The sequence below is a fragment of the Rhinoderma darwinii genome, chromosome 4 (genome assembly GCF_050947455.1).
Source record: "Rhinoderma darwinii isolate aRhiDar2 chromosome 4, aRhiDar2.hap1, whole genome shotgun sequence".
In the NCBI taxonomy this organism is placed as follows: domain Eukaryota; kingdom Metazoa; phylum Chordata; class Amphibia; order Anura; family Rhinodermatidae; genus Rhinoderma; species Rhinoderma darwinii.
This window is the reverse complement of record NC_134690.1, coordinates 398324654-398350066: the sequence shown is the minus strand read 5'-3', so window position 1 is coordinate 398350066 and position 25413 is coordinate 398324654. Positions and strand designations below refer to the sequence as shown.

General features: G+C 44.7%; 1 protein-coding gene across 9 annotated transcripts in view; it reads left to right on the top strand.

Moving 5' to 3' along the window:
• The window catches only part of CDC42BPA (CDC42 binding protein kinase alpha), a 177600-nt gene that overhangs the window by 140604 nt on the left and 11583 nt on the right, over nucleotides 1-25413 (top strand). For 6 of the 9 annotated variants that reach the window (XR_012883290.1, XM_075863426.1, XM_075863429.1 and 3 more), the window contains exons 18-32: nucleotides 4723-4828; nucleotides 5512-5660; nucleotides 6023-6114; nucleotides 6871-6947; nucleotides 8266-8349; nucleotides 9737-9856; nucleotides 10551-10631; nucleotides 10928-11033; nucleotides 11342-11478; nucleotides 14664-14803; nucleotides 19220-19301; nucleotides 19616-19832; nucleotides 20753-20815; nucleotides 22960-23553; nucleotides 24779-24876. Coding sequence is in view for 8 of the 9 variants with exons in the window: in XM_075863426.1 (XP_075719541.1) it covers nucleotides 4723-4828; nucleotides 5512-5660; nucleotides 6023-6114; nucleotides 6871-6947; nucleotides 8266-8349; nucleotides 9737-9856; nucleotides 10551-10631; nucleotides 10928-11033; nucleotides 11342-11478; nucleotides 14664-14803; nucleotides 19220-19301; nucleotides 19616-19832; nucleotides 20753-20815; nucleotides 22960-23553; nucleotides 24779-24876 (2146 nt within the window). In the remaining variant the exon portion in view is untranslated. The remainder of the gene's footprint in view (nucleotides 1-4722; nucleotides 4829-5511; nucleotides 5661-6022; nucleotides 6115-6870; nucleotides 6948-8265; nucleotides 8350-9736; nucleotides 9857-10550; nucleotides 10632-10927; nucleotides 11034-11341; nucleotides 11479-14663; nucleotides 14804-19219; nucleotides 19302-19615; nucleotides 19833-20752; nucleotides 20816-22959; nucleotides 23554-24778; nucleotides 24877-25413) is intronic. The other 3 variants (XM_075863427.1, XM_075863431.1, XM_075863428.1) reach the window with 2 other exon arrangements.

Sequence of the window (25413 nt, the reverse complement as noted above, 5' to 3'; positions counted from 1 at the left end):
CTCCGCAACTGTCCGCATCAATGCCGCACCTAATCCGGGTTGCGGATTACGGCTGCGGATCTGCACAAAATGTGCAGAAAATTGATGCGGACTAGCTGCTGCGGACTGCGGGAAAAGTGCTTCCCTTCTCCCTATCAGTGCAGGATAGAGAGAAGGGACAGCACTTTCCCTAGTGATAGTAAAAGAAATTCATACTTACCGCCCGTTGTCTTTATGACGCGTCCCTCCTTCGGCATCCAGCCCGACCTCCCTGGATGACGCGCCAGTCCATGTGACCGCTGCAGCCTGTGCTTGGCCTGTGATTGGCTGCAGCCGTCACTTACACTGAAACGTCATCCTGGGAGGCCGGACTGGAGACAGAAACAGGGAGTTCTCGGTAAGTACGAACTTCATTTTTTTTTACAGATACATGTATATTGGGATCGGTAGTCACTGTCCCGGGTGCAGAAACAGTTACTGCCGATCGCTTAACTCTTTCAGCACCCTGGACAGTGACTATTTACTGACGTCTCCTAGCAACGCTCCCGTCATTACGGGAGCCCCATTGACTTCCTCAGTCTGGCTGTAGACCTAGAAATACATAGGTCCAGCCAGAATGAAGATATGTCAAGTTAAAAAAGCAAGACGCATCCGCAGCACACATGACATGTGCATGACAGCTGCGGACTTCATTGCGGAACTTTGAATCTCCATTGAAGTCAATGGAGAAATTCCGCCATGAGTCCGCCACTGCTCCGCAACAGACAGAGCATGCTGCGGACACCAAATTCCGCTCCGCAGCCTCCGCTCCGCAGCGGAATTGTACGCATCGTGTAAACGAACACTGCTAAATTAAAGTGAAAGTCAATGGAGAAACGGCTCCGCTGCGGAATAACGCTGCGGAGTGTCCGCAGCGGAATTTAAGTGAAATTCCGCCATGTGTGAACCCGCCCTAATACTGCCCCTATATACAAGAATATAACCACTATAATACTGCCCTCTATATACAAGAATATAACTACTATAATACTGCTCCTATATACAAGAATATAACTACTATAATACTGCCCCTATATACAAAAATATAACTACTATAATACTGCTCCTATATACAAGAATATAACTACTATAATACTGCCCCCTATATACAAGAATATAACTACTATAATACTGCCCCTATATACAAGAATATAACTACTATAATACTGCCCCCTATATACAAGAATATAACTACTATAATACTGCCCCCTATATACAAGAATATAACTACTATAATACTGCCACTATATACAAGAATATAACTACTATAATACTGCCCCCTATATACAAGAATAGAACTACTATAATACTGCCCCTATATACAAGAATATAACTACTATAATACTGCCCCTATATGCAAGATTATAACTACTATAATACTGCTCCCTATATACAAGAATATAACAACTATAATACTGCCTTTTATACAAGAATATAACTACTATAATACTGCTCCTATATACAAGAATATAACAACTATAATACTGCCTCTATATACAAGAATATAACTACTATAATACTGCTCCTATATACAAGAATATAACTACTATAATACTGCCCCCTATATACAAGAATATAACTACTATAATACTGCCCCTATATACAAGAATATAACTTCTATAATACTGCACCTATATAGAAGAATATAACTACTATAATACTGCTCCTATATACAAGAATATAACTACTATAATACTGCCCCCTATATACAAGAATATAACTACTATAATACTGCCACTATATACAAGAATATAACTACTATAATACTGCCCCCTATATACAAGAATAGAACTACTATAATACTGCCCCTATATACAAGAATATAACTACTATAATACTGCCCCTATATACAAGATTATAACTACTATAATACTGCTCCCTATATACAAGAATATAACAACTATAATACTGCCTTTTATACAAGAATATAACTACTATAATACTGCTCCTATATACAAGAATATAACAACTATAATACTGCCTCTATATACAAGAATATAACTACTATAATACTGCTCCTATATACAAGAATATAACTACTATAATACTGCCCCCTATATACAAGAATATAACTACTATAATACTGCCCCTATATACAAGAATATAACTTCTATAATACTGCACCTATATAGAAGAATATAACTACTATAATACTGCTCCTATATAGAAGAATATAACTACTATAATACTGCTCCTATATACAAGAATATAACTACTATAATACTGCCCCTATATACAAGAATATAACTACTATAATACTGCTCCTATATACAAGAATATAACTACTATAATACTGCCCCTATATACAAGAATATAACTACTATAATACTGCTCCTATATACAAGAATATAACTACTATAATACTGCTCCTATATACAAGAATATAACTACTATAATACTGCTCCTATATACAAGAATATAACTACTATAATACTGCCCCTATATACAAGAATATAACCACTATAATACTGCCCTCTATATACAAGAATATAACTACTATAATACTGCTCCTATATACAAGAATATAACTACTATAATACTACCCCTATATACAAGAATATAACTACTATAATACTGCTCCTATATACAAGAATATAACTACTATAATACTGCCCCCTATATACAAGAATATAACTACTATAATACTGCCCCTATATACAAGAATATAACTACTATAATACTGCTCCTATATACAAGAATATAACTACTATAATACTGCCTCCTACATACAAGAATATAACTACTATAATACTGCTCCTATATACAAGAATATAACTACTATAATACTGCCCCTATATACAAGAATATAACTACTATAATACTGCCCCTATATACAAGAATATAACTACTATAATACTGCTCCTATATACAAGAATATAACTACTATAATATTGCCTCCTACATACAAGAATATAACTACTATAATACTGCCTCCTACATACAAGAATATAACTACTATAATACTGCTCCTATATACAAGAATATAACTACTATAATACTGCCCCTATATACAAGAATATAACTACTATAATACTGCCCCTATATACAAGAATATAACTACTATAATACTGCCCCTATATACAAGAATATAACTACTATAATACTGCCCCCTATATACAAGAATATAACTACTATAATACTGCCCCCTATATACAAGAATATAACTACTATAATACTGCCCCTATATACAAGAATATAACTACTATAATACTGCTCCCTATATACAAGAATATAACTACTATAATACTGCCCCTATATACAATATAACTACTATAATACTGCCCCCAATATACAAGAATATAACTACTATAATACTGCTTATATACAAGAATATAACTACTATAATACTACCCCTATATACAAGAATATAACTACTATAATACTGCTCCCTATATACAAGAATATAACTACTATAATACTGCTTATATACAAGAATATAACTACTATAATACTACCCCTATATACAAGAATATAACTACTATAATACTCTACTGCTCACTGGTTGGTGTACAGCGTTGGAGATATATATGTAGGTGGGAGTATATTATTATTATTGCTGGTTAGATTGTATGTCATGTGATCGGGGGTCCTCTCCGTTTTGCTGTGACATTCTCTGGATATATGTACTTGGATCCTGTATTTGCAGATGATTCTCAGTTGGGCGGCCGCTCCCTGCGGATCAGTAAATATTGGCTTTTTATGGGATGGCGGTCCCTGTGTAGAACTCTGCATCATTGTCCTTATTTGGGTAAAGTTTTGGAAAGTTCCCTCCGTTCCCTCTCCTCCTGGACATTCGGTATAAAGAGCCTCTCACTCTGGACGGCAGCCAAGCCATGAACTCCAGGCAGCTCCCATAATTAACCCTTCCTGTGCTGCGGGCCAGGGAGACCCTTTACAGAAGCGCTGCGCTGAACGTGTTTGTAGCGGCCCAGACAGGGGGATGTTACACCGTTCTCTCCTCTGTATATTGTCTCACCGTTATGTCATCACACAAAGTAAATCACGCATTAATAACGGGATCCTCTGCCTGCAGTACTGAGGCTTAAAGAGGCGCTAAATCTAAAATAAGGTCAAGAATCAAATGAGGTCTTGGCACAAGTACAGAAACAGCAGAGCTGAGTTTGTCCTTTGGCTCCACTCACATTACTGATATGTCTGGTTCTATATCCCGCAGGTGATCCTGCTACAGTACAATAGTTATCATCACCCACAAACAATTTTGACCCCAAGAGTTAACTGGAAGCTATTGAGAGTCCTTCAGAATTCCTATTAATAATAATCTCTGCAAGCGCTGAGCGTGCCAGGCAGTGCCCAAATGAGTTGAGGTGGCATCCTATTAATAGACCCTAGGTAGGGTGACTGCGGAGGGTGAGGGCTGGCGGTGCCCATGTAACGGGTGCAGGTACTTCAGGATCCGCTCTACCCAGGGAGGAGCTTCTTTAATGCTCATTGTCGCCCCCTGCTGGGTAATGCACTTTTTATGGAGCAGGGGGGAGGATTGAGGGTCAGCTGCTGTGAGCACATTTCTGGCTGGGTACTGAGGTGTTTGATGTTGGGGGGGGGGGATACTATGGCCGTTACCAGCATTAGCGAGGGGTCTTCAGGGGGCCGTTGTCCTTCATTTATTTTCACATTTATAAGATCTGTGACATTCATCATTGAGATTTCCCGGATGTGTCTGAAATTTGTTATATTTTCTCTCAGGGTGAGTGATGAGAAGGACGCTCGGGGCTACCTCCAGGCGCTGGCCTCCAAGATGACCGAAGAGCTGGAGACTCTGAGGAATTCGAGCCTAGGAGCCAGAGCCACGGTAAGAAGCTTTCCCCGGAGTTGTAAAATATCATGGAGAGCCGGGTAATAATGGGCACTGGGCACCTCCTTGTGGCAGTCAGGGCAGTATTGTTGGATTTAAGGTTTTGTAAATTGTAATATAGGTAATAAATCTATGACAAATATCAGAGGCCAAGCACAAGTGCCCCATAACCATGCTAACCCCAGTGTCCATATAACATGGTCAGTCATAGGGCACCCCTACCCAACAATAGTGCCAGCCACAGGGCCTCCCTAACTACGGTGCAATCTACAGGGCCCTTCATAACGGTGCCGGTCACTGGGCCTCTATAACGGTGCCGGCCACAGGGTCCCCCTAACAGCACCAGCCTCAGGCAAACACCCCTCCACACTTCTGTCCTGCTTTGCTTCAGGCACTGTTATGGGAGTACTTAGGCTTTGTCTGTTTTGGGGAACAATGCCAGCTTCAGTGCCGCCATAACCGTGCCAGCCGCAGCATAAAACCCATACACTCTCTGTTCTGCTTCGCCTTCTTTGCTCATAGTAATTTCCCCCCTCGTCTCAGGGGCAGCAGAGAAAAGCGCTGCTTCATTACGTATGTTTTACTTTCATGTACCCATGAAGTCGGTGTGCCAGCCGGACCTGGTGCAGGATGTGACCCTCCGTCTTGCATTATTGCACTCACCCCTTGTTCCGTTGCAGGACATGCCATGGAAAATGCGACGTTTTGCAAAACTCGATATGTCGGCCAGGCTGGAGCTACAGTCTGCCCTGGACGCTGAAATCCGGGCCAAGCAAATCATTCAGGAGGAGCTGAACAAGGCGAAGGCAGCAATCATTGCCACCGAATGGTATGTGCTACGTCCAGGGCATAATAATGTGCACGTCTTCTGAGCAGTTTCTTAAAGGGGAATTCCACCCTAAGACTGATATGTTCGATTTAAGTGAAATTTTTCTGTGGGTTTCTCCGCTTCCTTTGGCTCACCTCTTGGCCTACCGGACGTAGCGAGGACGAATAGTGTTGTCAGACGTCTGGATCTCTCCGTCATGCCGAACTTATATATAACACGATCTGCAGGGACATTTCATAATCGAGTGGTATAATGTCGCCATCTAGTGGCTCTTTTTGTTCCTGCACTTCAGCTTCTACAGTGGAGTTGTCCCAGCTGATGAGCGAGCGTCTCACAAGTTTTGTATTAATTTAAATTAACAGTAAACATCAGGAATCTGAAAAGAGGAACCAGGAGCTTGTGGCGGAAATTGAGAAGCTGAAATGGGAAACTGAAGAATTCAGATCAGAAAAAGGTAACCGAGTTTATGATATTCCCCTCCAAATAAAATGACGCTGCCTGTCACATTAAGCCCTGTCATCACTTACATCATCACAAGAAGGGACAGGTCTCTACCTCTCACCAGATCAGCACACTCCTTTCCTGAAATAATCTGTGCTGCTGGGGGATTTCGCGTTTTCTACTATGCAACCGCCTCTTCACACATGACGCTGCCCCTGTCACATGCAGCCCTGTCTTCACATAACAGAACAGGTCACTGCCCCCTACAAGATCAGCTCACTACTCTACTGAAATACTCTGTGCTACTGGGGATCCTTCTCCTTCCACTATGTAACTAACAGTCTGTGTCATGCTTATCTGTACTCCTCCTCATATCATGACTCTGTCCCCTGTCGCATACAGCCCTGTCCTCACTAATATCATCACATGAGAAGGCAGGTCACTGCCCCTCCACAAGATCAACACACTCCTCCTGAAATGATCTGTGCTGCTGTGGACCCTTCTCCTTCCAATATGTAACTCTCATTCTGTGACCTTCCACTTGTCTCCATTTCCCTCCTCACATCATGCCCCTGTCACATGCAGCCCTGTCCTCACTAACATCGTCACATGGCTGGACTAGTCACAGCCTCCCACAATGACCGCACTCTACTCTCCTCTGCTGAAATAATCTGTGCTGCTGTGGGACCTAGTTCTTCAGACTCTCCTATGAACAGCCGGTAACCAGGGATAAATGTATTCTTCATATTAATCTGTGTTTCACCGGTAGGTGTCAAGCATCAGGAATCCCACAATTCTTTCCTAGCGTTTCTGAATGCACCTACGTCCGTGCTGGACCAGTTTGAGGTAAGTGATCTCCTCCCCTCATTGTACAATGATGAATCAATGAACACACGGGGCTGCTGTGTGGAGACGTTTCGTGGTCCCCGGGCCGGACAGGCTTATCGCAGTGAGGTTATGAGACTTTTCTACCTTTCTTTTTAGTTCGGTATAGAAAGTATTTGATTTACCTTTATGATTGCAGTGGGAAAAGACTTTATAGTTATTATACAGTTATAATCAGTGACTCCAGCTAAGCTGCATTGTCTGTTGGTGTGCCAGTTAAGACTAAAATCTACTTGCTGTGTCATCAGACGCTCAAGCTGGTTCTTTGGCCGCCCTCATGCTTTACACTGCTGTTCTGCTTGTTCAGATTAACTGCTGTGTATAAGTCCGTGCAGGTTGATCGGCTCATAGTTCAATTCTTAATATTAAGTGTCTTCAAAAGCGGAGCTCCACCTTATGATATTCATGACCCAGATTAGTCTCTTAAAGGGATATTTAACACAGACTATATTACCTACATTTACTGTGCAGTTGACTGCTATCTATTATTCCCTGTTATCAGCCATTTCAAGTTGGAAGGAGGCTGAGTGCAGCAAGGGCATGAGTGATCGGCCGTCCTGAAGACTCCCTACCCCCATAATCACTATATTACATATGTGTGACTGTGAGTCTTACCTCTATCGCACATGTGCAAATCTCTGTCCAAGTAGAGAATAGAGTTGGCAGCGCAGGGTTAATCTATAACTTCCCAGTATATTAGGGGGGTTCTGTGCTCCCCATTATCTGTACTTGTATGTGTTTCTGTTCCCTTGGCATAGGACTTCCTTCTGTATTCGAATAGTTTCTTGTTTGTCTTATGCATTGTTCTTACTGTAATCTGCTTAAACTTGTTTTTCTGCTTCCAACTAATATGCGTAGCATTGCGCCAAAATATTCCACGAGGCGCCCCTTATCCTTGCATTATGAGGGTGAAGGAGTTAATAAAATCAGTCAGATCCCAGGGCAGCTCCTTACCTACACCTCTACAAACTTTGCATGATCCAGGAAAGTTTTGCACATGACTGCATCCTGCAGGGCTTGTAATTGTGGAGTCTGACAACTATGTTCCCACAGTTGGAAATGCATGGGAAAAGATGCCCACTGGCTGCATCAGTCACAGACACTGGGTGAAAAAATAACTAAGGTTCCATTAGAACATTTCATTTTGGGTAGAGGTACCCGCTAAGATTCTGGGCTGCAGCGCCCCCTTCCTGTGTTGTGTATCACTGCTGTGTATTTGTATGTCCAAAGCTGTCTCCGAGCCGTAAGTGTGTGTAACCTGTTCTCCTCTCTCTTGAAGCGATCTCCGGCCTGCAACCCGGCTGGTAAAGGCAGACGTGTAAGAGGCTGTCTTGCTTTGTGTGCTCCCCCTTTTCTGCCTGTGGTATAAATGTCTTTGATTTACATGGTCCATTCCAGGCTTCTTCTGTCACCGCTGTTGCATGTTGAGTATCTATAAAGCTTTATGTCAGCAATAAGCTGGGGCTTCGGGCAAACAACAAGCGTCACTTACAAGATGCAAGGCCGAGCCCTAAAGAGAAAATGGCGACATTTAGAATACAGATTTGACGGGAAAATATCCAGACTGATACATTGTAACAAAAAATCAGGACAGGAAAGAGATTTTTGCTACTTGATGTGTTTAGTTTGCAGAGGATTGTCTAGACCAGGGACACACAACTAGTTCTAGTATAGGTCCGCTTACCGGGGTCTGCGGTCAGGTGGGGGTCTGCGGTCAGGTGGGGGTCTGCGGTCAGGTGGGGGTCTGCGGTCAGGTGGGGGTCTGCGGTCAGGTGGGGGTCCGCGCTGAGCGTCAACAGTAAAGATGTCGTCGTCTTAACGTTTAGCAAACTTTTTACAACTATTTACTTCCAGATTTATTATTGTTTCTTAGTGTGAAAACCAGACCAGACCCCTAAATCTGACCTTAAACCAGACTCCTAAATGACTTCAGACCTGACTTGAAAATTAATTCAGACCCCGGACTAGACCCAAAAATGAAGACCCCCAGACCAGACCTCCCGGGGGTAGTTCCGCTTCTGATGGCAGACACTGCCCTCCTCCAATGTATCTGTGACGGAAGGTCTGCACAGTTTGGACAGCTGGAGTCCCCGATCCAGATTTGGATCATGGTCCCTCAGTTGAGGACAGCTGGTCTGGACTGATATATTGTAGCAAACCACTAGCTGTGTGAGCAGGGCTAGGTCTGAATAGGGTTTTAGCCTCTGAATATTTACTAAAGTGTTCCCATTCATTGACAACAAGCCTAGATCTTGAACACTGAGAAATTGATATACAATATCTTAGAGAGTTGCAGAACTTATTACATAATCATATATAAGAACCGGACAGTATGGCAGATTTATTAAATCAGGAGATCAGTGTGATATTTGTGGGTACAATGACATCCACTAAACAACCCCTCAAAGTGCCAAACCGGGGCTGAAAAGAAAGCGCTTCCTGGTTCTGTGGAGTCACATGATCCCTCCCAGCCAGTCAGTAGCTCTGAATGGGATCATGTGATGCTCTCTGTGACCACGGTTTCTGAAGAGTTGTGAGGCGTATGTCACATGATCCTTTTCACAGCTGCTGACTGGCTGAGAGGGATCACGTGACTCCACAGAACCAGGAAGTGTGTGCCGTCACCCACCCTATGATTTGCAGGCGTTAGGTTACCGTTTCTCTTTAAGTTGCATCCATCCCTCAGATTAAGAAGCGCGGTGTACACGTTTCTAGGCGTTCATGTCGCCGCGTACGTTTTGTGCTTTCAGATGGATTCGGTGGATAATTTTACTTTGTCCAATACTCCGTCCCGTGACGAGGACTCAAAATCTCAGGTCATATCGCGCTCCAGGTCACCATCAACCATGAGCGACATCGAAGCCGGAGAGGTAAGCTACACCCTAGCAGGAAGCGGCTGCTCACAGAGAACAATAGCTTCTGCAGCTATATTATAAAGACAGTGTCCCTTTAAATAAAAAAAGACAGACAGACCGCTGCGGCCCCGCAGATGTGCAGCTCTTGTTGCGTGCTGTCCCGGTTGCAGCAGATCAGGGTCCCGGAGCTTGTATAGTCAGCGGAGACCCCGGACACCGTGCTGCGCAGCAATGGAAGAAGGTCCGGTGTCCGGGGATGTCAGTGTGGAGAGTCTGCGGGACTCGCTGCTCTGTCTCTCCTTGTGCTCTAGCGGCAGCGCCCTCTCACGTGGATCCGCTGTAAAGAGAAGCTGCTGCCGTGGGGGTAAGGGTTAATATTGGTTCCCCGATTCTGATCCAAGTCAGAATGGCGCTTCACTGAAAGGGCGAATTAATTAAATGAATCACCCGAACCTACTCACATCGCCTCTCCACTACCTGGTCGCTGCTGCAGAAAACATCCTGACGCCACCTGGCGTTGGCTGCGATGGCGTCCAAGAGTGGAAACGGGGAGAGGGGAGTGTCTGCACATCCGGTTTCTGCATTTAGGGGGTCCGATCTTTGCATTTTGGGTGTCTAGGGTCTGCATTTAGGATGGGGGGGTCTGTATTTGTTTAGTGTGGGACCTTTTTGAGTTGACTTTTGACATCCACTTATTGTCACTTTACAGACAGCAGACCACCCTCCGCGTTCAGTGCAGACACCGACAATCAGAGCTTCATTCCTGAGCTCGGGCTCCTCCACTCCTAAGGTAATGCAAGTTCTGAGTTCAGCATTTTATTCTTATAGACAACCGAAAATCGGGTAATTATTGTATAAAGTACATAAAAAAGGGCTGCCCGCCGCTCCGATACCCACAGTTCTACACTATAGAAAGTGACACTACAGAAGGAGGGGTTTCTGTTTTAGGGGTGCAGTTCGGATTTGAGGGAGTGAGTTTGGCAGATCTCCAGTTATGACCCACATGTCAGGACTGCAAACTTTTTAACATTCAGACACGTCTGAGCCCCGGAGCAGAGATTAATGTTTCCTTTTCTCGTTTCGTAGCCCAAAGCTCATCAGTTTGTTGTCAAGACCTTCAACACGCCAACAAAATGTAACCAGTGCACCTCCCTGATGGTCGGGCTCATCCGACAGGGCTGCACCTGTGAAGGTGAGAATCCATAGTATCAGGAGGGAATAAGACGTAGAGGAGCTCTACACGTCAGGTCCGCTGTCTCCCAGAAACAGCGCCACACCAGTTTAGGGGTTGTGTCAGGTATTGCAGTTCCGCTCCATTGAATTAAATGGTGCCGAGCATCAATATCTCACACAGCCTGTCGACAAGTGTGGCGCTGTATTTGGCAGAAACCAGACCTGTTTTTCCAATCCTGGACGACCTATTTAAGAAGTATAAGTCGCAACTACAAATCTCGCTTCTATTACAGGAGTGACGACGTCTCATTTGTTTTCTTTTTCCAGTGTGTGGCTTTTCTTGCCATGTTACCTGTGCGGATAAAGCCCCCTCAGTGTGCCCCATCCCCCCTGAACAGACCAAGGGACCCCTGGGCATTGATCCCCAGAAAGGAATCGGAACAGCGTATGAAGGCCACATCCGTGTAAGTGACATGTAGCAGCAATGGTCACCGGGGAGTCGGCGCAACCAAACCTATCACCAATCCTGACTTCTTCAGCTGCTAATAGATGTTGACCAGCTTGGCATGCTGGAACTTGTAGTTCTAAAAACATTAGGATTACTTATGAGCATTATGTATGTACTAGTCCTTCTCAGTGAATTAGAAGATCGTCAAAAAGTTAATTTATTTCAGTAATTCAATTCAAAAAGTGTCTCTCATATATTATACAGATTCATCACACGCGGGGGGATCTATTTCTAGCATTTTTTTATTTTAATGTTGATGATTATGGTAACAGTTACTGAAAACCCAAAATTTAGTGTCTCAGAAAATGAGAATATTATATAAGCCCAATTTCAAAAATGATTTTTAATACCGAAATGTTGTCCTACTGAAAAGTCTATCCAGTATCTGCCCTCAATACTTGGTCGGGGCTCCGTGCCTCCATGCCACGCTGCATTGATAACACCTCAGCAGTGCCACAGGCTGATCACCTCCATGCCACGCCGCATTGATAACACCTCAGCAGTGCCACAGGCTGATCACCTCCATGCCACGCCGCATTGATAACACCTCAGCAGTGCCACAGGCTTATCACCTCCATGCCACGCCGCATCCATAACACCTCAGCAGTGCCACAGGCTGATCACCTCCATGCCACGCCGCATTGATAACCTCAGCAGTGCCACAGGCTGATCACCTCCATGCCACGCCGCATTGATAACACCTCAGCAGTGCCGCAGGCTGATCACCTCCATGCCACGCCGCATTGATAACACCTCAGCAGTGCCACAGGCTGATCACCTCCATGCCACGCCGCATTGATAACACCTCAGCAGTGCCACAGGCTTATCACCTCCATGCCACGCCGCATCCATAACACCTCAGCAGTGCCACAGGCTGATCACCTCCATGCCACGCCGCATTGATAACCTCAGCAGTGCCACAGGCTGATCACCTCCATGCCACGCCGCATTGATAACACCTCAGCAGTGCCGCAGGCTGATCACCTCCATGCCACGCCGCATTGATAACACCTCAGCAGTGCCACAGGCTGATCACCTCCATGCCACGCCGCATTGATAACACCTCAGCAGTGCCACAGGCTGATCACCTCCATGCCACGCCGCATTGATAACCTCAGCAGTGCCACAGGCTGATCACCTCCATGCCACGCCGCATTGATAACACCTCAGCAGTGCCACAGGCTGATCGTCTCCATGCCACGCCGCATTGATAACCTCAGCAGTGCCACAGGCTGATCGCCTCCATGCCACGCCGCATTGATAACACCTCAGCAGTGCCACAGGCTGATCTCCCCATGCCACGCCGCATTGATAACACCTCAGCAGTGCCACAGGCTGATCGCCTCCATGCCACGCCGCATTGATACCACCTCAGCAGTGCCACAGGCTGATCGCCTCCATGCCACGCCGCATTGATAACACCTCAGAAGTGCCACAGGCTGATCGCCTCCATGCCACACCGCATTGATAACACCTCAGCAGTGCCACAGGCTGATCTCCCCATGCCACGCCGCATTGATAACACCTCAGCAGTGCCACAGGCTGATCGCCTCCATGCCACGCCGCATTGATAACACCTCAGCAGTGCCACAGGCTGATCGCCTCTATGCCACGCCGCATTGATACCACCTCAGCAGTGCCACAGGCTGATCGCCTCCATGCCACGCCCCATTGATGCAGTAATTCATGCAGAGTCGGAGCCCCGACCAAGTATTGAGGACAGATACTGGACAGACTTTTCAGTAGGACAACATTTTGGTATTGGAAATATTTTTTTTTAATTGGGTTTATATAATATTCTAATTTTCTGGGACACTCAATTTTGGCTTTTCATTAACTGTTCCCATAATCATCAATATTAAAAGAAAAAAAATTGGAAATAGATCCCTCTGTGTGTAATGAATCTGTAGAATGTATAAGAGACACTTTTTGATGATATTCTAATTCATTGAGAAGGACAAGTATGTATATTATATATAGTGTTTAAAAAGTTTATTTTTCTTTTTAGTTTACTACTTTCCAACCACTTATGCACCACTATGGGGAGCTCCCTGCATATGGTTTTAGACCACTCCTATTGAACTCAATGCTAGCTGTATAAATCTGGTAACCACAAGCTCCCCCTAGTGGTGGTTGCTGACAGAAAGAGTTATCATCTTACTCTACTGCCTAGGAGCAAGAACGGTCAGGGGAAGCCTCTGCATCTCGCCCTCCTGTAGTAGCTACAGAGAAGATGAAAGGTCGGGCAGATTGTGAAGGGAGAAGCTTTGTTTTACTTTATTTCAGTTGCTTTTCCCTCCCACCAGCGCGTGCTCCTATGAGGATGTGAAGGGAGAAGACGCTGCTGCTGTTAAGCATCTCTCCCTGCACTGACGGCACTGCTCGAACTGCAGTAAAGTCTTTTTCTCTTTATCCGAGCACAACTCAGGATAATCAAGTTAAAGGGGTTTTCCAGCCACTAAAAATTTATGGCCTATCCCCAGGATATGTCATCAATAGCTGATGGGTCGGGGTCCAACTTTCAGGACCCCCGCCGATCATCTATTTCAGCGGGGTACATGTCACTTACACAGACGTGGCCTTCATAAGCTGAAGTGAATGGGAGAACAGGCTGCAATACCTGTGAATCGCTGCTAAATGCGTGTCGATGATTCACAATGAGCAGGAAGAAATGAAGGGGAAGAAGCGCTCGGTGGGGGGGTCCCGAACGTCAGACCCCGAAACATCAGCTATTGATGGCATATCCTGAGGATAGACCATCAATTTTTAGTGGCTGGAAAACTCCTTTAAAGCTACAGCTCATCTGCTCCCATGTCCATGTGACAACTCTGCCTGTCTTGTGCTTTGGCAGTTCAGCTTGGTCATAGGTACATTATGTGGAAACAAATCCCCATCCACATCACTGTCCACATCTTAACCACCATCAGTTACACTATATGAGCTGCCATAGAACAGGATGGGAAGTGTTGTCATGGGGTCCGGAGATGAATAGCTTCAGGCATAGGGCCGGTGATGTTTTATTATTCAATAGCTGCAGGTAAGTATACAAATAGCTGGATCTCTGGAGTATGCACTGCATGCAATACAGTATAGATGCTGAGAAAGGGCTGTAATATTGACGTCGTTCATTTCTATTTTCAGGTTCCTAAACCGGCGGGAGTGAAGAAGGGCTGGCAGCGGGCTCTGGCTGTAGTGTGTGATTTTAAACTCTTCTTATACGATATAGCAGAAGGGAAGACGTCTCAGCCATCTTGTATAGTCAGTCAGGTGATTGATATGAGGTAAGTGTATTAACATTATAATGCAGACCTTTAAAACATATGATAACTTTGTAAATATATTACATTACTTACCCTGTACTGATCCTGAGTTACATCCTGTATTATATTCCAGAGCTGCACTCACTATTCTGCTGGTGAGTCACTGTGTACATACATTACATTACTTATCCTGTACTGATCCTGAGTTACATCATGTATTATACTCCAGAGCTGCACTCACTATTCTGCTGGTGGAGTCACTGTGTACATACATTACATTACTTATCCTGTACTGATCCTGAGTTACATCCTGTATTATATTCCAGAGCTGCACTCACTATTCTGCTGGTGAGTCACTGTGTACATACATTACATTACTTATCCTGTACTGATCCTGAGTTACATCCTGTATTATACTCCAGAGCTGCACACACTATTCTGCTGGAGGAGTCACTGTGTACATACATTACATTACTTATCCTGTACTGATCCTGAGTTACATCCTGTATTATATTCCAGCGCTGCACTCACTATTCTGCTGGTGGAGTCACTGTGTACATACATTACATTACTTATCCTGTACTGATCCTGAGTTACATCCTGTATTATACTCCAGAGCTGCACTCACTATTCTGCTGGTGGAGTCACTGTACATACATTACATTACTTATCCTGTACTGATCCTGAGTTACATCATGTATTATACTCCAGAGCTGCACACACTATTCTGCTGGTGGAGTCACTGTGTGCATACATTACATTACTTATCCTGTACTGATCCTGAGTTACATCCTGTATTATACTCCAGAGCTGCACTCACTATTCTGCTGGTGGAGTCACTGTGTACATACATTACATTACTTATCCTGTGCTGATCCTGAGTTACATCATGTATTAGGCCTCATTTACACGAGCGTAATATACGCGCGTGCTTTTCACGCGTGTCGTACGCACCTATATTACTCTATGGGGCAGTGCAGACGATGCGTAAATTTTGCGCAGCGCGAGTGCGTTGCGTAAAACTCACGACATGTTCTATAATCGTGCGTTTTTCGCGCATCACGCACACATTGAAGTCAATGGGTGCGTGAAAACCACGCATGCCGCACGGAAGCACTTCCGTGCGAACTGCGTGATTCGCGCAAGAGCTGTCAAAAGGATGAATGTAAACAGAAAAGCACCACGTGCTTTTCTGTTTACAAACATCCAAACGGAGTGCCAAATTAGAGATGAGCGCACCGAACTTCACCGGGTTCGACCGAACTCGTTTTGACCGAACCCGGCAAAAAAATTTCCGGTACGCGACGTTGGGAGACGGTCACTGTCCACGGTGCTGAAAGAGTTAAACTGGTTCAGCACCATGGACAGTGACTTCCGATCACAATATACATGTACGTGTAAAAAAAAACAAAAGTTCTGACTTACCGATAAGTCCCGAGTTCTTCCTCCAGTCTGACCTCCCGGGATGACAATTCAGTCCAAGTGACAGCTGCAGCCAATCACAGGCCAAGCACAGGCTGCAGCCAATCACAGGCTGCAGCGGTCACTTGGACTGCCGCGTCATCCTGGGAGGTGGGGCCGGATGACAAGAGAGGGACGCGTCACCAAGGCAACGGCCGGGAGACCGGACTGGAGGAAGCAGGAAGTTCTTGGTAAGTATGAACGTCTTTTTTTTTTATTCACAGATTGGTGTATATTTTGATCGGAATTCACTGTCGAGGGTGCTGAAAGAGTTACTGCCGATCAGTTAGCTCTTTCAGCACCCTGGACAGTGACGGACGTCGACTGGCCTCATCTCTATGATGGCGGCTGCGCGAAAATCACGCAGCCGCGCATCATACACGGATGACACACGGAGCTGTCAAGTGCCTTTTGCGCACGCAAAACGCAGCGTTTTTGCGCGCGCAAAACGCACACGCTCGTGTAAATCAGGCCTTATACTCCAGAGCTGCACTCACTATTCTGCTGATGGAGTCACTGTGTACATATATTACATTACTTATCTTGTACTGATCCTGAGTTACAGCCTGTATTATACTCCAGAGCAGCACTCACTATTCTGCTGGTGAAGTCACTGTGTACATACATTACATTACTTATCCTGTACTGATCCCGAGTTACATCCTGTATTATACCCCAGAGCTGCACTCACTATTCTGCTGGTGGAGTCACTGTGTACATACATTACATTACTTATCCTGCACTGATCCTGAGTTACATCCTGTATTATACTCCAGAGCTGCACTCACTATTCTGCTGGTGGAGTCACTGTGTACATACATTACATTACTTATCCTGTACTGATCCTGAGTTATATCCTGTATTATACTCCAGAGCTGCACTCACTATTCTGCTGGTGTAGTCACTGTGTACATACATTACATTACTTATCCTGTACTGATCCTGAGTTATATCCTGTATTATACTCCAGAGCTGCACTCACTATTCTACTGGTGGAGTCACTGTGTACACACATTACATTACTTATCCTGTACTGATCCTGAGTTACATCCTGTATTATACTCCAGAGCTGCACTCACTATTCTGCTGGTGGAGTCACTGTGTACATACATTACATTACTTATCCTGTACTGATCCTGAGTTACAGCCTGTATTATACTCCAGAGCTGCACTCACTATTCTGCTGGTGGAGTCACTGTGTACATACATTACATTACTTATCCTGTACTGATCCTGAGTTATATCCTGTATTATACTCCAGAGCTGCACTCACTATTCTACTGGTGGAGTCACTGTGTACATACATTACATTACTTATCCTGTACTGATCCTGAGTTATATCCTGTATTATACTCCAGAGCTGCACTCACTATTCTGCTGGTGGAGTCACTGTGTACATACATTACATTACTTATCCTGTACTGATCCTGAGTTACATCCTGTATTATACTCCAGAGCTGCACTCACTATTCTGCTGGTGGAGTCACTGTGTACATACATTACATTACTTACCCTGTACTGATCCTGAGTTACAGCCTGTATTATACTCCAGAGCTGCACTCACTATTCTGCTGGTGGAGTCACTGTGTGCATACATTACATTACTTATCCTGTACTGATCCTGAGTTATATCCTGTATTATACTCCAGAGCTGCACTCACTATTCTACTGGTGGAGTCACTGTGTACATACATTACATTACTTATCCTGTACTGATCCTGAGTTACATCCTGTATTATACTCCAGAGCTGCACTCACTATTCTGCTGGTGGAGTCACTGTGTACATACATTACATTACTTATCCTGTACTGATCCTGAGTTACAGCCTGTATTATACTCCAGAGCTGCACTCACTATTCTGCTGGTGGAGTCACTGTGTGCATACATTACATTACTTATCCTGTACTGATCCTGAGTTATATCCTGTATTATACTCCAGAGCTGCACTCACTATTCTACTGGTGGAGTCACTGTGTACATACATTACATTACTTATCCTGTACTGATCCTGAGTTACATCCTGTATTATACTCCAGAGCTGCACTCACTATTCTGCTGGTGGAGTCACTGTGTACATACATTACTTATCCTGTACTGATCCTGAGTTATATCCTGTATTATACTCCAGAGCTGCACTCACTATTCTACTGGTGGAGTCACTGTGTACATACCTTACATTACTTATCCTGTACTGATCCTGAATTACACCCTGTATTATACTCCAGAGCTGCATTCACTATTCTGCTGGTGGAGTCACTGTGTACATACATTACATTACTTATCCTGTACTGATCCTGAATTACACCCTGTATTATACTCCAGAGCTGCATTCACTATTCTGCTGGTGGAGTCACTGTGTGCATACATTACATTACTTATCCTGTACTGATCCTGAGTTATATCCTGTATTATACTCCAGAGCTGCACTCACTATTCTACTGGTGGAGTCACTGTGTACATACATTACATTACTTATCCTGTACTGATCCTGAGTTACATCCTGTATTATACTCCAGAGCTGCACTCACTATTCTGCTGGTGGAGTCACTGTGTACATACATTACTTATCCTGTACTGATCCTGAGTTATATCCTGTATTATACTCCAGAGCTGCACTCACTATTCTACTGGTAGTCACTGTGTACATACATTACATTACTTATCCTGTACTGATCCTGAGTTACATCCTGTGTTATACTCCAGAGCTGCACTCACTATTCTGCTGGTGGACTCACTGTGTACATACATTACATTACTTATCCTGTGCTGATCCTGAGTTATATCCTGTATTATACTCCAGAGCTGCGCTCACTATTCTGTACAATGGGAAAGCGTAGTGACATCTAGTAGCTGTATTTGGCGGCCAGCTCCTTCCATTATCTGTTGGTGATTGATGATATATAGTTATTTTAGGATTGGTTATTGTTGGATACAACTGAGCAATGATCTCATTCCTAATTTTGTGTTGACTGCAGGGACGAGGAGTTTGCGGTGAGCTCAGTCCTGGCATCTGACGTCATCCACGCCAATCGTAAGGATGTTCCCTGCATCTTCAGAGTAAGTGAGATTCGTGTTCTACGCTGTATATGGCCGCCTGTATTTTGTGAATGGACTGGTCATGTCGGCTATAGATTTAGCAAGTGGTGAACTCCAGACAGTAGGTGAGAGAGAAGAGGGGGCGGAGTAACACATGACTTTAGGGTCATGTAGTCTGTAACCATGGAGACATAAATGTCTGCATAGGGGCTGTAAACTCGAAGATTTTTAATCAGGACTATTTGCAATGTTGCTTCATTTCTTATTTTAGATGCAATAAATGGTTGTTATCAATGTGTGATGTAAAATAATTCACCTTCTGCCTCTACCCTAAGGTGACGGCATCTCAGCTGTCAGCGTCCAGCAATAAATGCTCCATCCTGCTCCTGGCAGACAGCGAGGGCGACAAAAGCAAGTGGGTGGGTGTGCTGAACGAGCTGCACCGGATCCTGAAGAAGAACAAGCTGAAGGACAGATCCGTCTACGTGCCCAAAGAGGCGTACGACAGCACGCTGCCGCTCATCAAGAACACGCAGTCAGCCGCCATTCTCGGTGAGTGCAGACGACAAGTTCTCCAGAAACCAAAATCTAAGCGCTCATTCACACGAGCGTGATTTCAATGGAGCCGTTCACACACGCGAGTGTCCGTTGTGTCAAACTCACTGCATGTCCTATATTGGTGCGTTTTCAGGCACCTAGCCGCCCATTGAAGTCACTGGGTGCCACGAAAACCACGGACAGCACGCGGATGCAAATTGCTGTTTTTTGGTCACCTCGTCTTTCACAAAACATGGGATAAAAAGGGATAAAAAGTCTGAAGTACGCAAAAAAGGTACCAATTGAAACTACAGTTGCCCCGCAGAAAACAAGCCCTCGAACCGCATAATTGACGGAAAAATAAAAAAGTGATGACTTTCAAAATATGGTGACAAAATGTGAAAGTTGTTTAAAAAAAAATTCTTTGTCAAAGTAGTAAGGCCTCGTGCACGGCCGTGATTTACGGGTCGGTCAGGGGTGCAGTGTCAGCCGCGAGCCATCCGCAAATCAATGAGCCCGGTCCGGTCCGTAATAAGACTTGCCCGTTCTTTCTGCGGTTCGGGCTCCGGGGCCATGCACAGACCGTGGAAACCGCGGTCGTGTGCATGGCCCCATAGGAATGAATGGGGCCGCAATACTCCCGTGGATTTTCGGGGGAATTGCTGCCGCAAAAGCACGTTCGTGTGCACGGGGCCTTAAACATAAGAAAAAACATATAAATTTGGTATCGCCGTAATCGTATTGACCCGCAGAATAAAGTTAACGTGTCGATTTTACCGCACATGGAATGCCGTAAAAATGAAATCCAACTTTTTTTTCTTCCTATTCCATGGTATGGCTTTTGGAAAGTAGGGAGGAAAAAAAACGAAAATAAAAAAAGCAAAAAATGTCTGCGGCGGGAGGGGATTAACCATGTCTTTTCGTTTATGTTGCAGATCATGAAAGAATAGCCCTTGGAAACGAGGAGGGATTGTTTGTCGTTCATGTCACCAAAGACGGTAGATTGTTTTTATCACCCCTCCTATTATTGAAGTGATTCTCCTTCTCTGGTTAACATTGGATCTGTAGTCCGCAGGTGCACGGTCCGGCATCTCCGTTATATATCTGTCACCTCTTTCACTGTTTTCACTCACTTTTAGATTGTTTTTACTCTGGGCAATTCAGAAATAAATCCGTTGCAAAATGGAAACCATCAACAAGTAGGCGAAATGTTACTGACGGATCTTATTATGGAGCTATGTATATAGGCTTGTATGAATATCCAGGACAGTTTAGGCCATTAACACCCAAATAATCTGATTAATATGGAACATGTGTTGGTAATCTGGGCTGCATGAGGGGATTAAGAAGTTAACCCCTTCCCCCTGCTGGCATTCTGGGCCCTAATGTCCAAGCCATTTTTTAGATTTTTCCATTGTCACATTCGAAGAGCTGTAACTTTTTTATTTTTGCGTCGGCATAGCTGTATAAGGTCTTGTTTTTTGCGGGACGACTTGCAGTTTTTAGTGGTACCATTTGAGAGTAGATGCGACTTTTTGATCACTTTCTATCACATTTTTTTTAAGTCAGGATTAACAGAAAACAGCAATTTTTCCATTGTTTTTTATTTTATTTTTTACGGCGTTCACAGTGCGGGTTAAATAATGTAACAGCTTTATAGTCGGGGTCGTTACGGACGCGGCGATACCAAATATGTGTAACTTTTTTGCTTTATTGTAGTTTTTTTTAATAGTAAAGCATTTTGCAAGGCGAAAAGCTGGGTTTTTCATTTTTTTTTTTTCACTTTTTTTTTTAATTAACTTTATTAAACTTTTTTTACTTTTTTACTAGTCCCACTAGGGGACTTCACTATCCTCCGATCGCTATTATAATACACTGCAATACTTTTGTATTGCAGTGTATTACTGCCTGTCCGTTTAAAACGGACAGGCATCTGCTAGGTCATGCCTGCGGCATGATCTAGCAGGCATTCGCTGCAGGCAGACCTGGGGGTCTTTATTAGACCCCCGGCTGCCATAGAAGACACAGACACTCGGCGATTTTATCGCCGGGTGTCAGTGAGATGAGAGGGAGCTCCCTCCCTCTCCAAAACCATTCAGATGCGGTGCTCGCTATTGTGCACCGCATCTGAAGGGTTAAACGGGTGAGATCGATACTAATATCGATCTCACCCGGCAGAGCAGGGACGCCCCCAGCCCTCAGCTGCCTCTGGCAGCTGAGAGCAGGGAGATTTCACGGCTCCCTGCTCTGTTTACTTTATTCTACAGCAGCGACGTAGTTTGTCGGCGCTCTAGAATAAAGCCCACTAATGACCGCCGTAAAAACACGTATCGGCGGTCATTAAGGGGTTAAAGGGGTCTCCAGGATGTATTTTTTTTTTTTTTTAATAATCCCGATCTTGGAAAAATAAAAGGTCTTTTCCATATGTTTGTTAAAAAATCCACTTACGTACTTTAGCGCCCACTGAACGGAGAGCTGCTACATGTAAACATTGGTGCGGAGCTCAAGTCCATACATAGTCCCCCCTCCCTCACAGTCCACGCAATGTAGGGGACACCCAAGAGAGGCTTTCCCTGCTGCATCTATGTGACACGGCTGCGGTGGGGAAAGCCTCTATGTGTAATGTACAGGTGTCCGGTACATTGCACAGACTGCGAGGGAGGGGGGGCCCATATGACGGACTTCAGCGCCGGTATGTTGTCGACATACAGTGTTGCTCAGTTCAGTGGGCGCCGGCGGGACAGGATTTTTTTCTAATAAACAATGTATTGAAAATGTTTTTTATTCTTCAAGAAAAAGAGGGCTAAATTAAAAACAGATTTGTCAACATGCCTGCTTGCTGATGGTTTCCAACAATAAAATAAGTAAGAAGAAACTGAAAAATAAGTGAAAACAGCAAAACAATCAATGAAGAATTCTTATAAATACAGGATTTTAGTTGTCTATATGGTAATATATATATATATAATGTGCCGCCTCACTAGACAGCTTCTTCTTCCAATCAGGTGCCTCATATGATGTCCTTAAAATAGGGAAAGAATGCAAAAGCTGTTGAGCCCTTTGTCCGTATTCTGCCACTTAATCACATTATTCCATAGGAGACGGCGCACTAACTGCTGCTTCATCTGTACATTTTCCATAGAGATCATGAGGGTTGGAGACAACAAGAAGGTTCACCAGGTGGAGCTTATACCGAACGAGCAGCTTATTGCCGTCATATCGGGAAGGAACCGCCACGTCCGGCTTTATCCCACGGCCTCGCTAGACGGGAGAGAGACTGAGTTCTTCAAGCTGGCGGAGACTAAGGGTTGCCAGGGTATAGTGTCCGGTCAGGTGCGGCACGGGGCCCTCACCTGTCTGTGCGTGTCCATGAAGAGGCAGGTTCTCTGCTACGAACTGAACCAAAGCAAGACCCGGCACAAAAAGATCAAGGAGATCCAGGTCCCCGGCAACGTGCAGTGGATGGCCATCTTCAGTGAGCGCCTCTGCGTGGGCTATCAGTCGGGATTTATTCGATATCCTTTACACGCTGACGGGAGCCCGTACAGCCTCCTCCATGGTGACGATCACACGCTCTCATTCATCACACAACAACCCACGGACGCCATTTGCGCAGTGGAGATCTCGAATAAGGAATTCCTGCTGTGTTTTAGCAGCGTTGGGGTTTATGTTGACTGCCAGGGTCGGAGGTCGCGGCAGCAGGAGCTCATGTGGCCCGCCGTTCCGTCAGCGTGCTGTAAGTGTCCGGTCGTGCAAATTTTTTTGGGCCCTAAATGCCAAACTCTGACCCCATTGTTGTTTGTGGCTAATAATTGTAACAATAACGACAAACTGATTGTTCTGTCACCATGGAAGCTCCGGTTATTTGTTAGTTATCTGATTCTTGGAAAGCTGGGTGATGGCGGCCATTACATCCTTTTTAAGATTTGCAACATCACTCAGATTTCCTAGATATATCAACACAGATATAGAAATGTCTGAATAGGGAACTTGACCGGATGACTCAAGGACGTTTCATTTTTGAGATGTTCCTTTATGAGGTTCTCCCACCATAAGGTTCCTATAGACATGCCGGTATCGGTGGGATCGACCGACCAGCTAATGTGTATGGGGGGTCCTGGCTGTGCCCTAACGGCAGATGTCATGGGTGAGAAGGATCGGGCATTTGGATTTCATCATGCCCGATCCTTTGAGCGGTTTATTCCCCTCTCACCGTACATTTGCATTTCAATTTGCAAAACGGCGCTGTGGTGTTGCTTTTTGACCGCGACATGTGACCTCACCCTCAACATGGCTTAAAACGCATATTCAACCCTCTCACCCTCGGATGTGGGACGATATTGGATTTAAAGCGTATTTTCATTTAGGTGTTTTTAGAAGTTCTGTCTTCTTGCAGCCGCCACTAGGGGGTGCTCACTGTAGACAGATTTATAGAACTTCGATTGAATACAACAATAAATATTTTTTTTTTGTAAACTCCCCCTAGTGGTGAACGAACGGTACGCCTTCATTTGTCAATGTGAAGAAAAATCTCTGCATAGTGATTTACAATCATTACACTTATAAAACACAAAATAGTTTATGACATGACTATTCCCCCGTTTTCTTCCGGATTTAGCAGCGGCATCGTTGGCATCAACTACAGCCAGGAGTGGGTGATGGGTGTCTGTCAGCTCTGCACATGTGGCCCTTTTGTCCGTGCAACTTTTTGCTGCTGGGAAAATATTGTAGATAGTGTGTCTGTGGGGCAGCTGAATGAGAGGGTACATAGCGCTCACGGTGCTTAAAATGGTGTGAAATTATTTAAAGGGACAGTTCCCTTTTATATAATGCATGTTATATATGTTCAGGGCACCACCCAGTATACCGGTGCCCGTCATGTCACAGGGGGTGGACGGAGGGCGCTACGCCTTATTATTGACCTTGTCTATTGCTTCCTGACCGCTTCCTTCTATTTGCAGGCTACAACGCCCCGTACCTCTCCGTGTACAGTGAAAACGCAGTCGACGTCTACGACATTAATTCCATGGAGTGGATTCAGACCATTCCCCTTAAGAAGGTAACAGTTCACCCGTGATACAACAATTCTAACTTCACAAAAGTGCCCCCACATTACACCTCCTGGAAACATGGGGCTGTATGACGTACTTGGCATTCAACTGAAAAGGACATTTGGGAGGAGCATCTGTCTGTCAGCCACTTAGCATCAATTGGAAAGTTTTCAGCATTGCTCATTGGCTGAGAGCAGCAGAGAGACAGGGGGCTCCTAGCAATGCTCCTCCCAAATGTCCTTTCAGCTGGATGCCAGGCGCAGTATACTGGTGGATGCCGCCGTAGAGGGAGCTTTTAGCACCTGCTAGTTTAAGCGTTTATGGCGCTTTAGTACTTCCCAAACCCGCCGTATTTGTACAGCGCAATAATGAGGCTGCGCATTAGCAGCGGGTGTCAGCTTTAACTCACTGCTGACACCCTGATGCCACGAGATAACTCCGATCCCTATCAGTTTACCCCCCTTAGATTCCGTGAACAATAGGGACCGTTGTAGCTAAATGATTAGACAGAGGTAGGGGGTTCAATCCATCGCACCCTCTCCCCA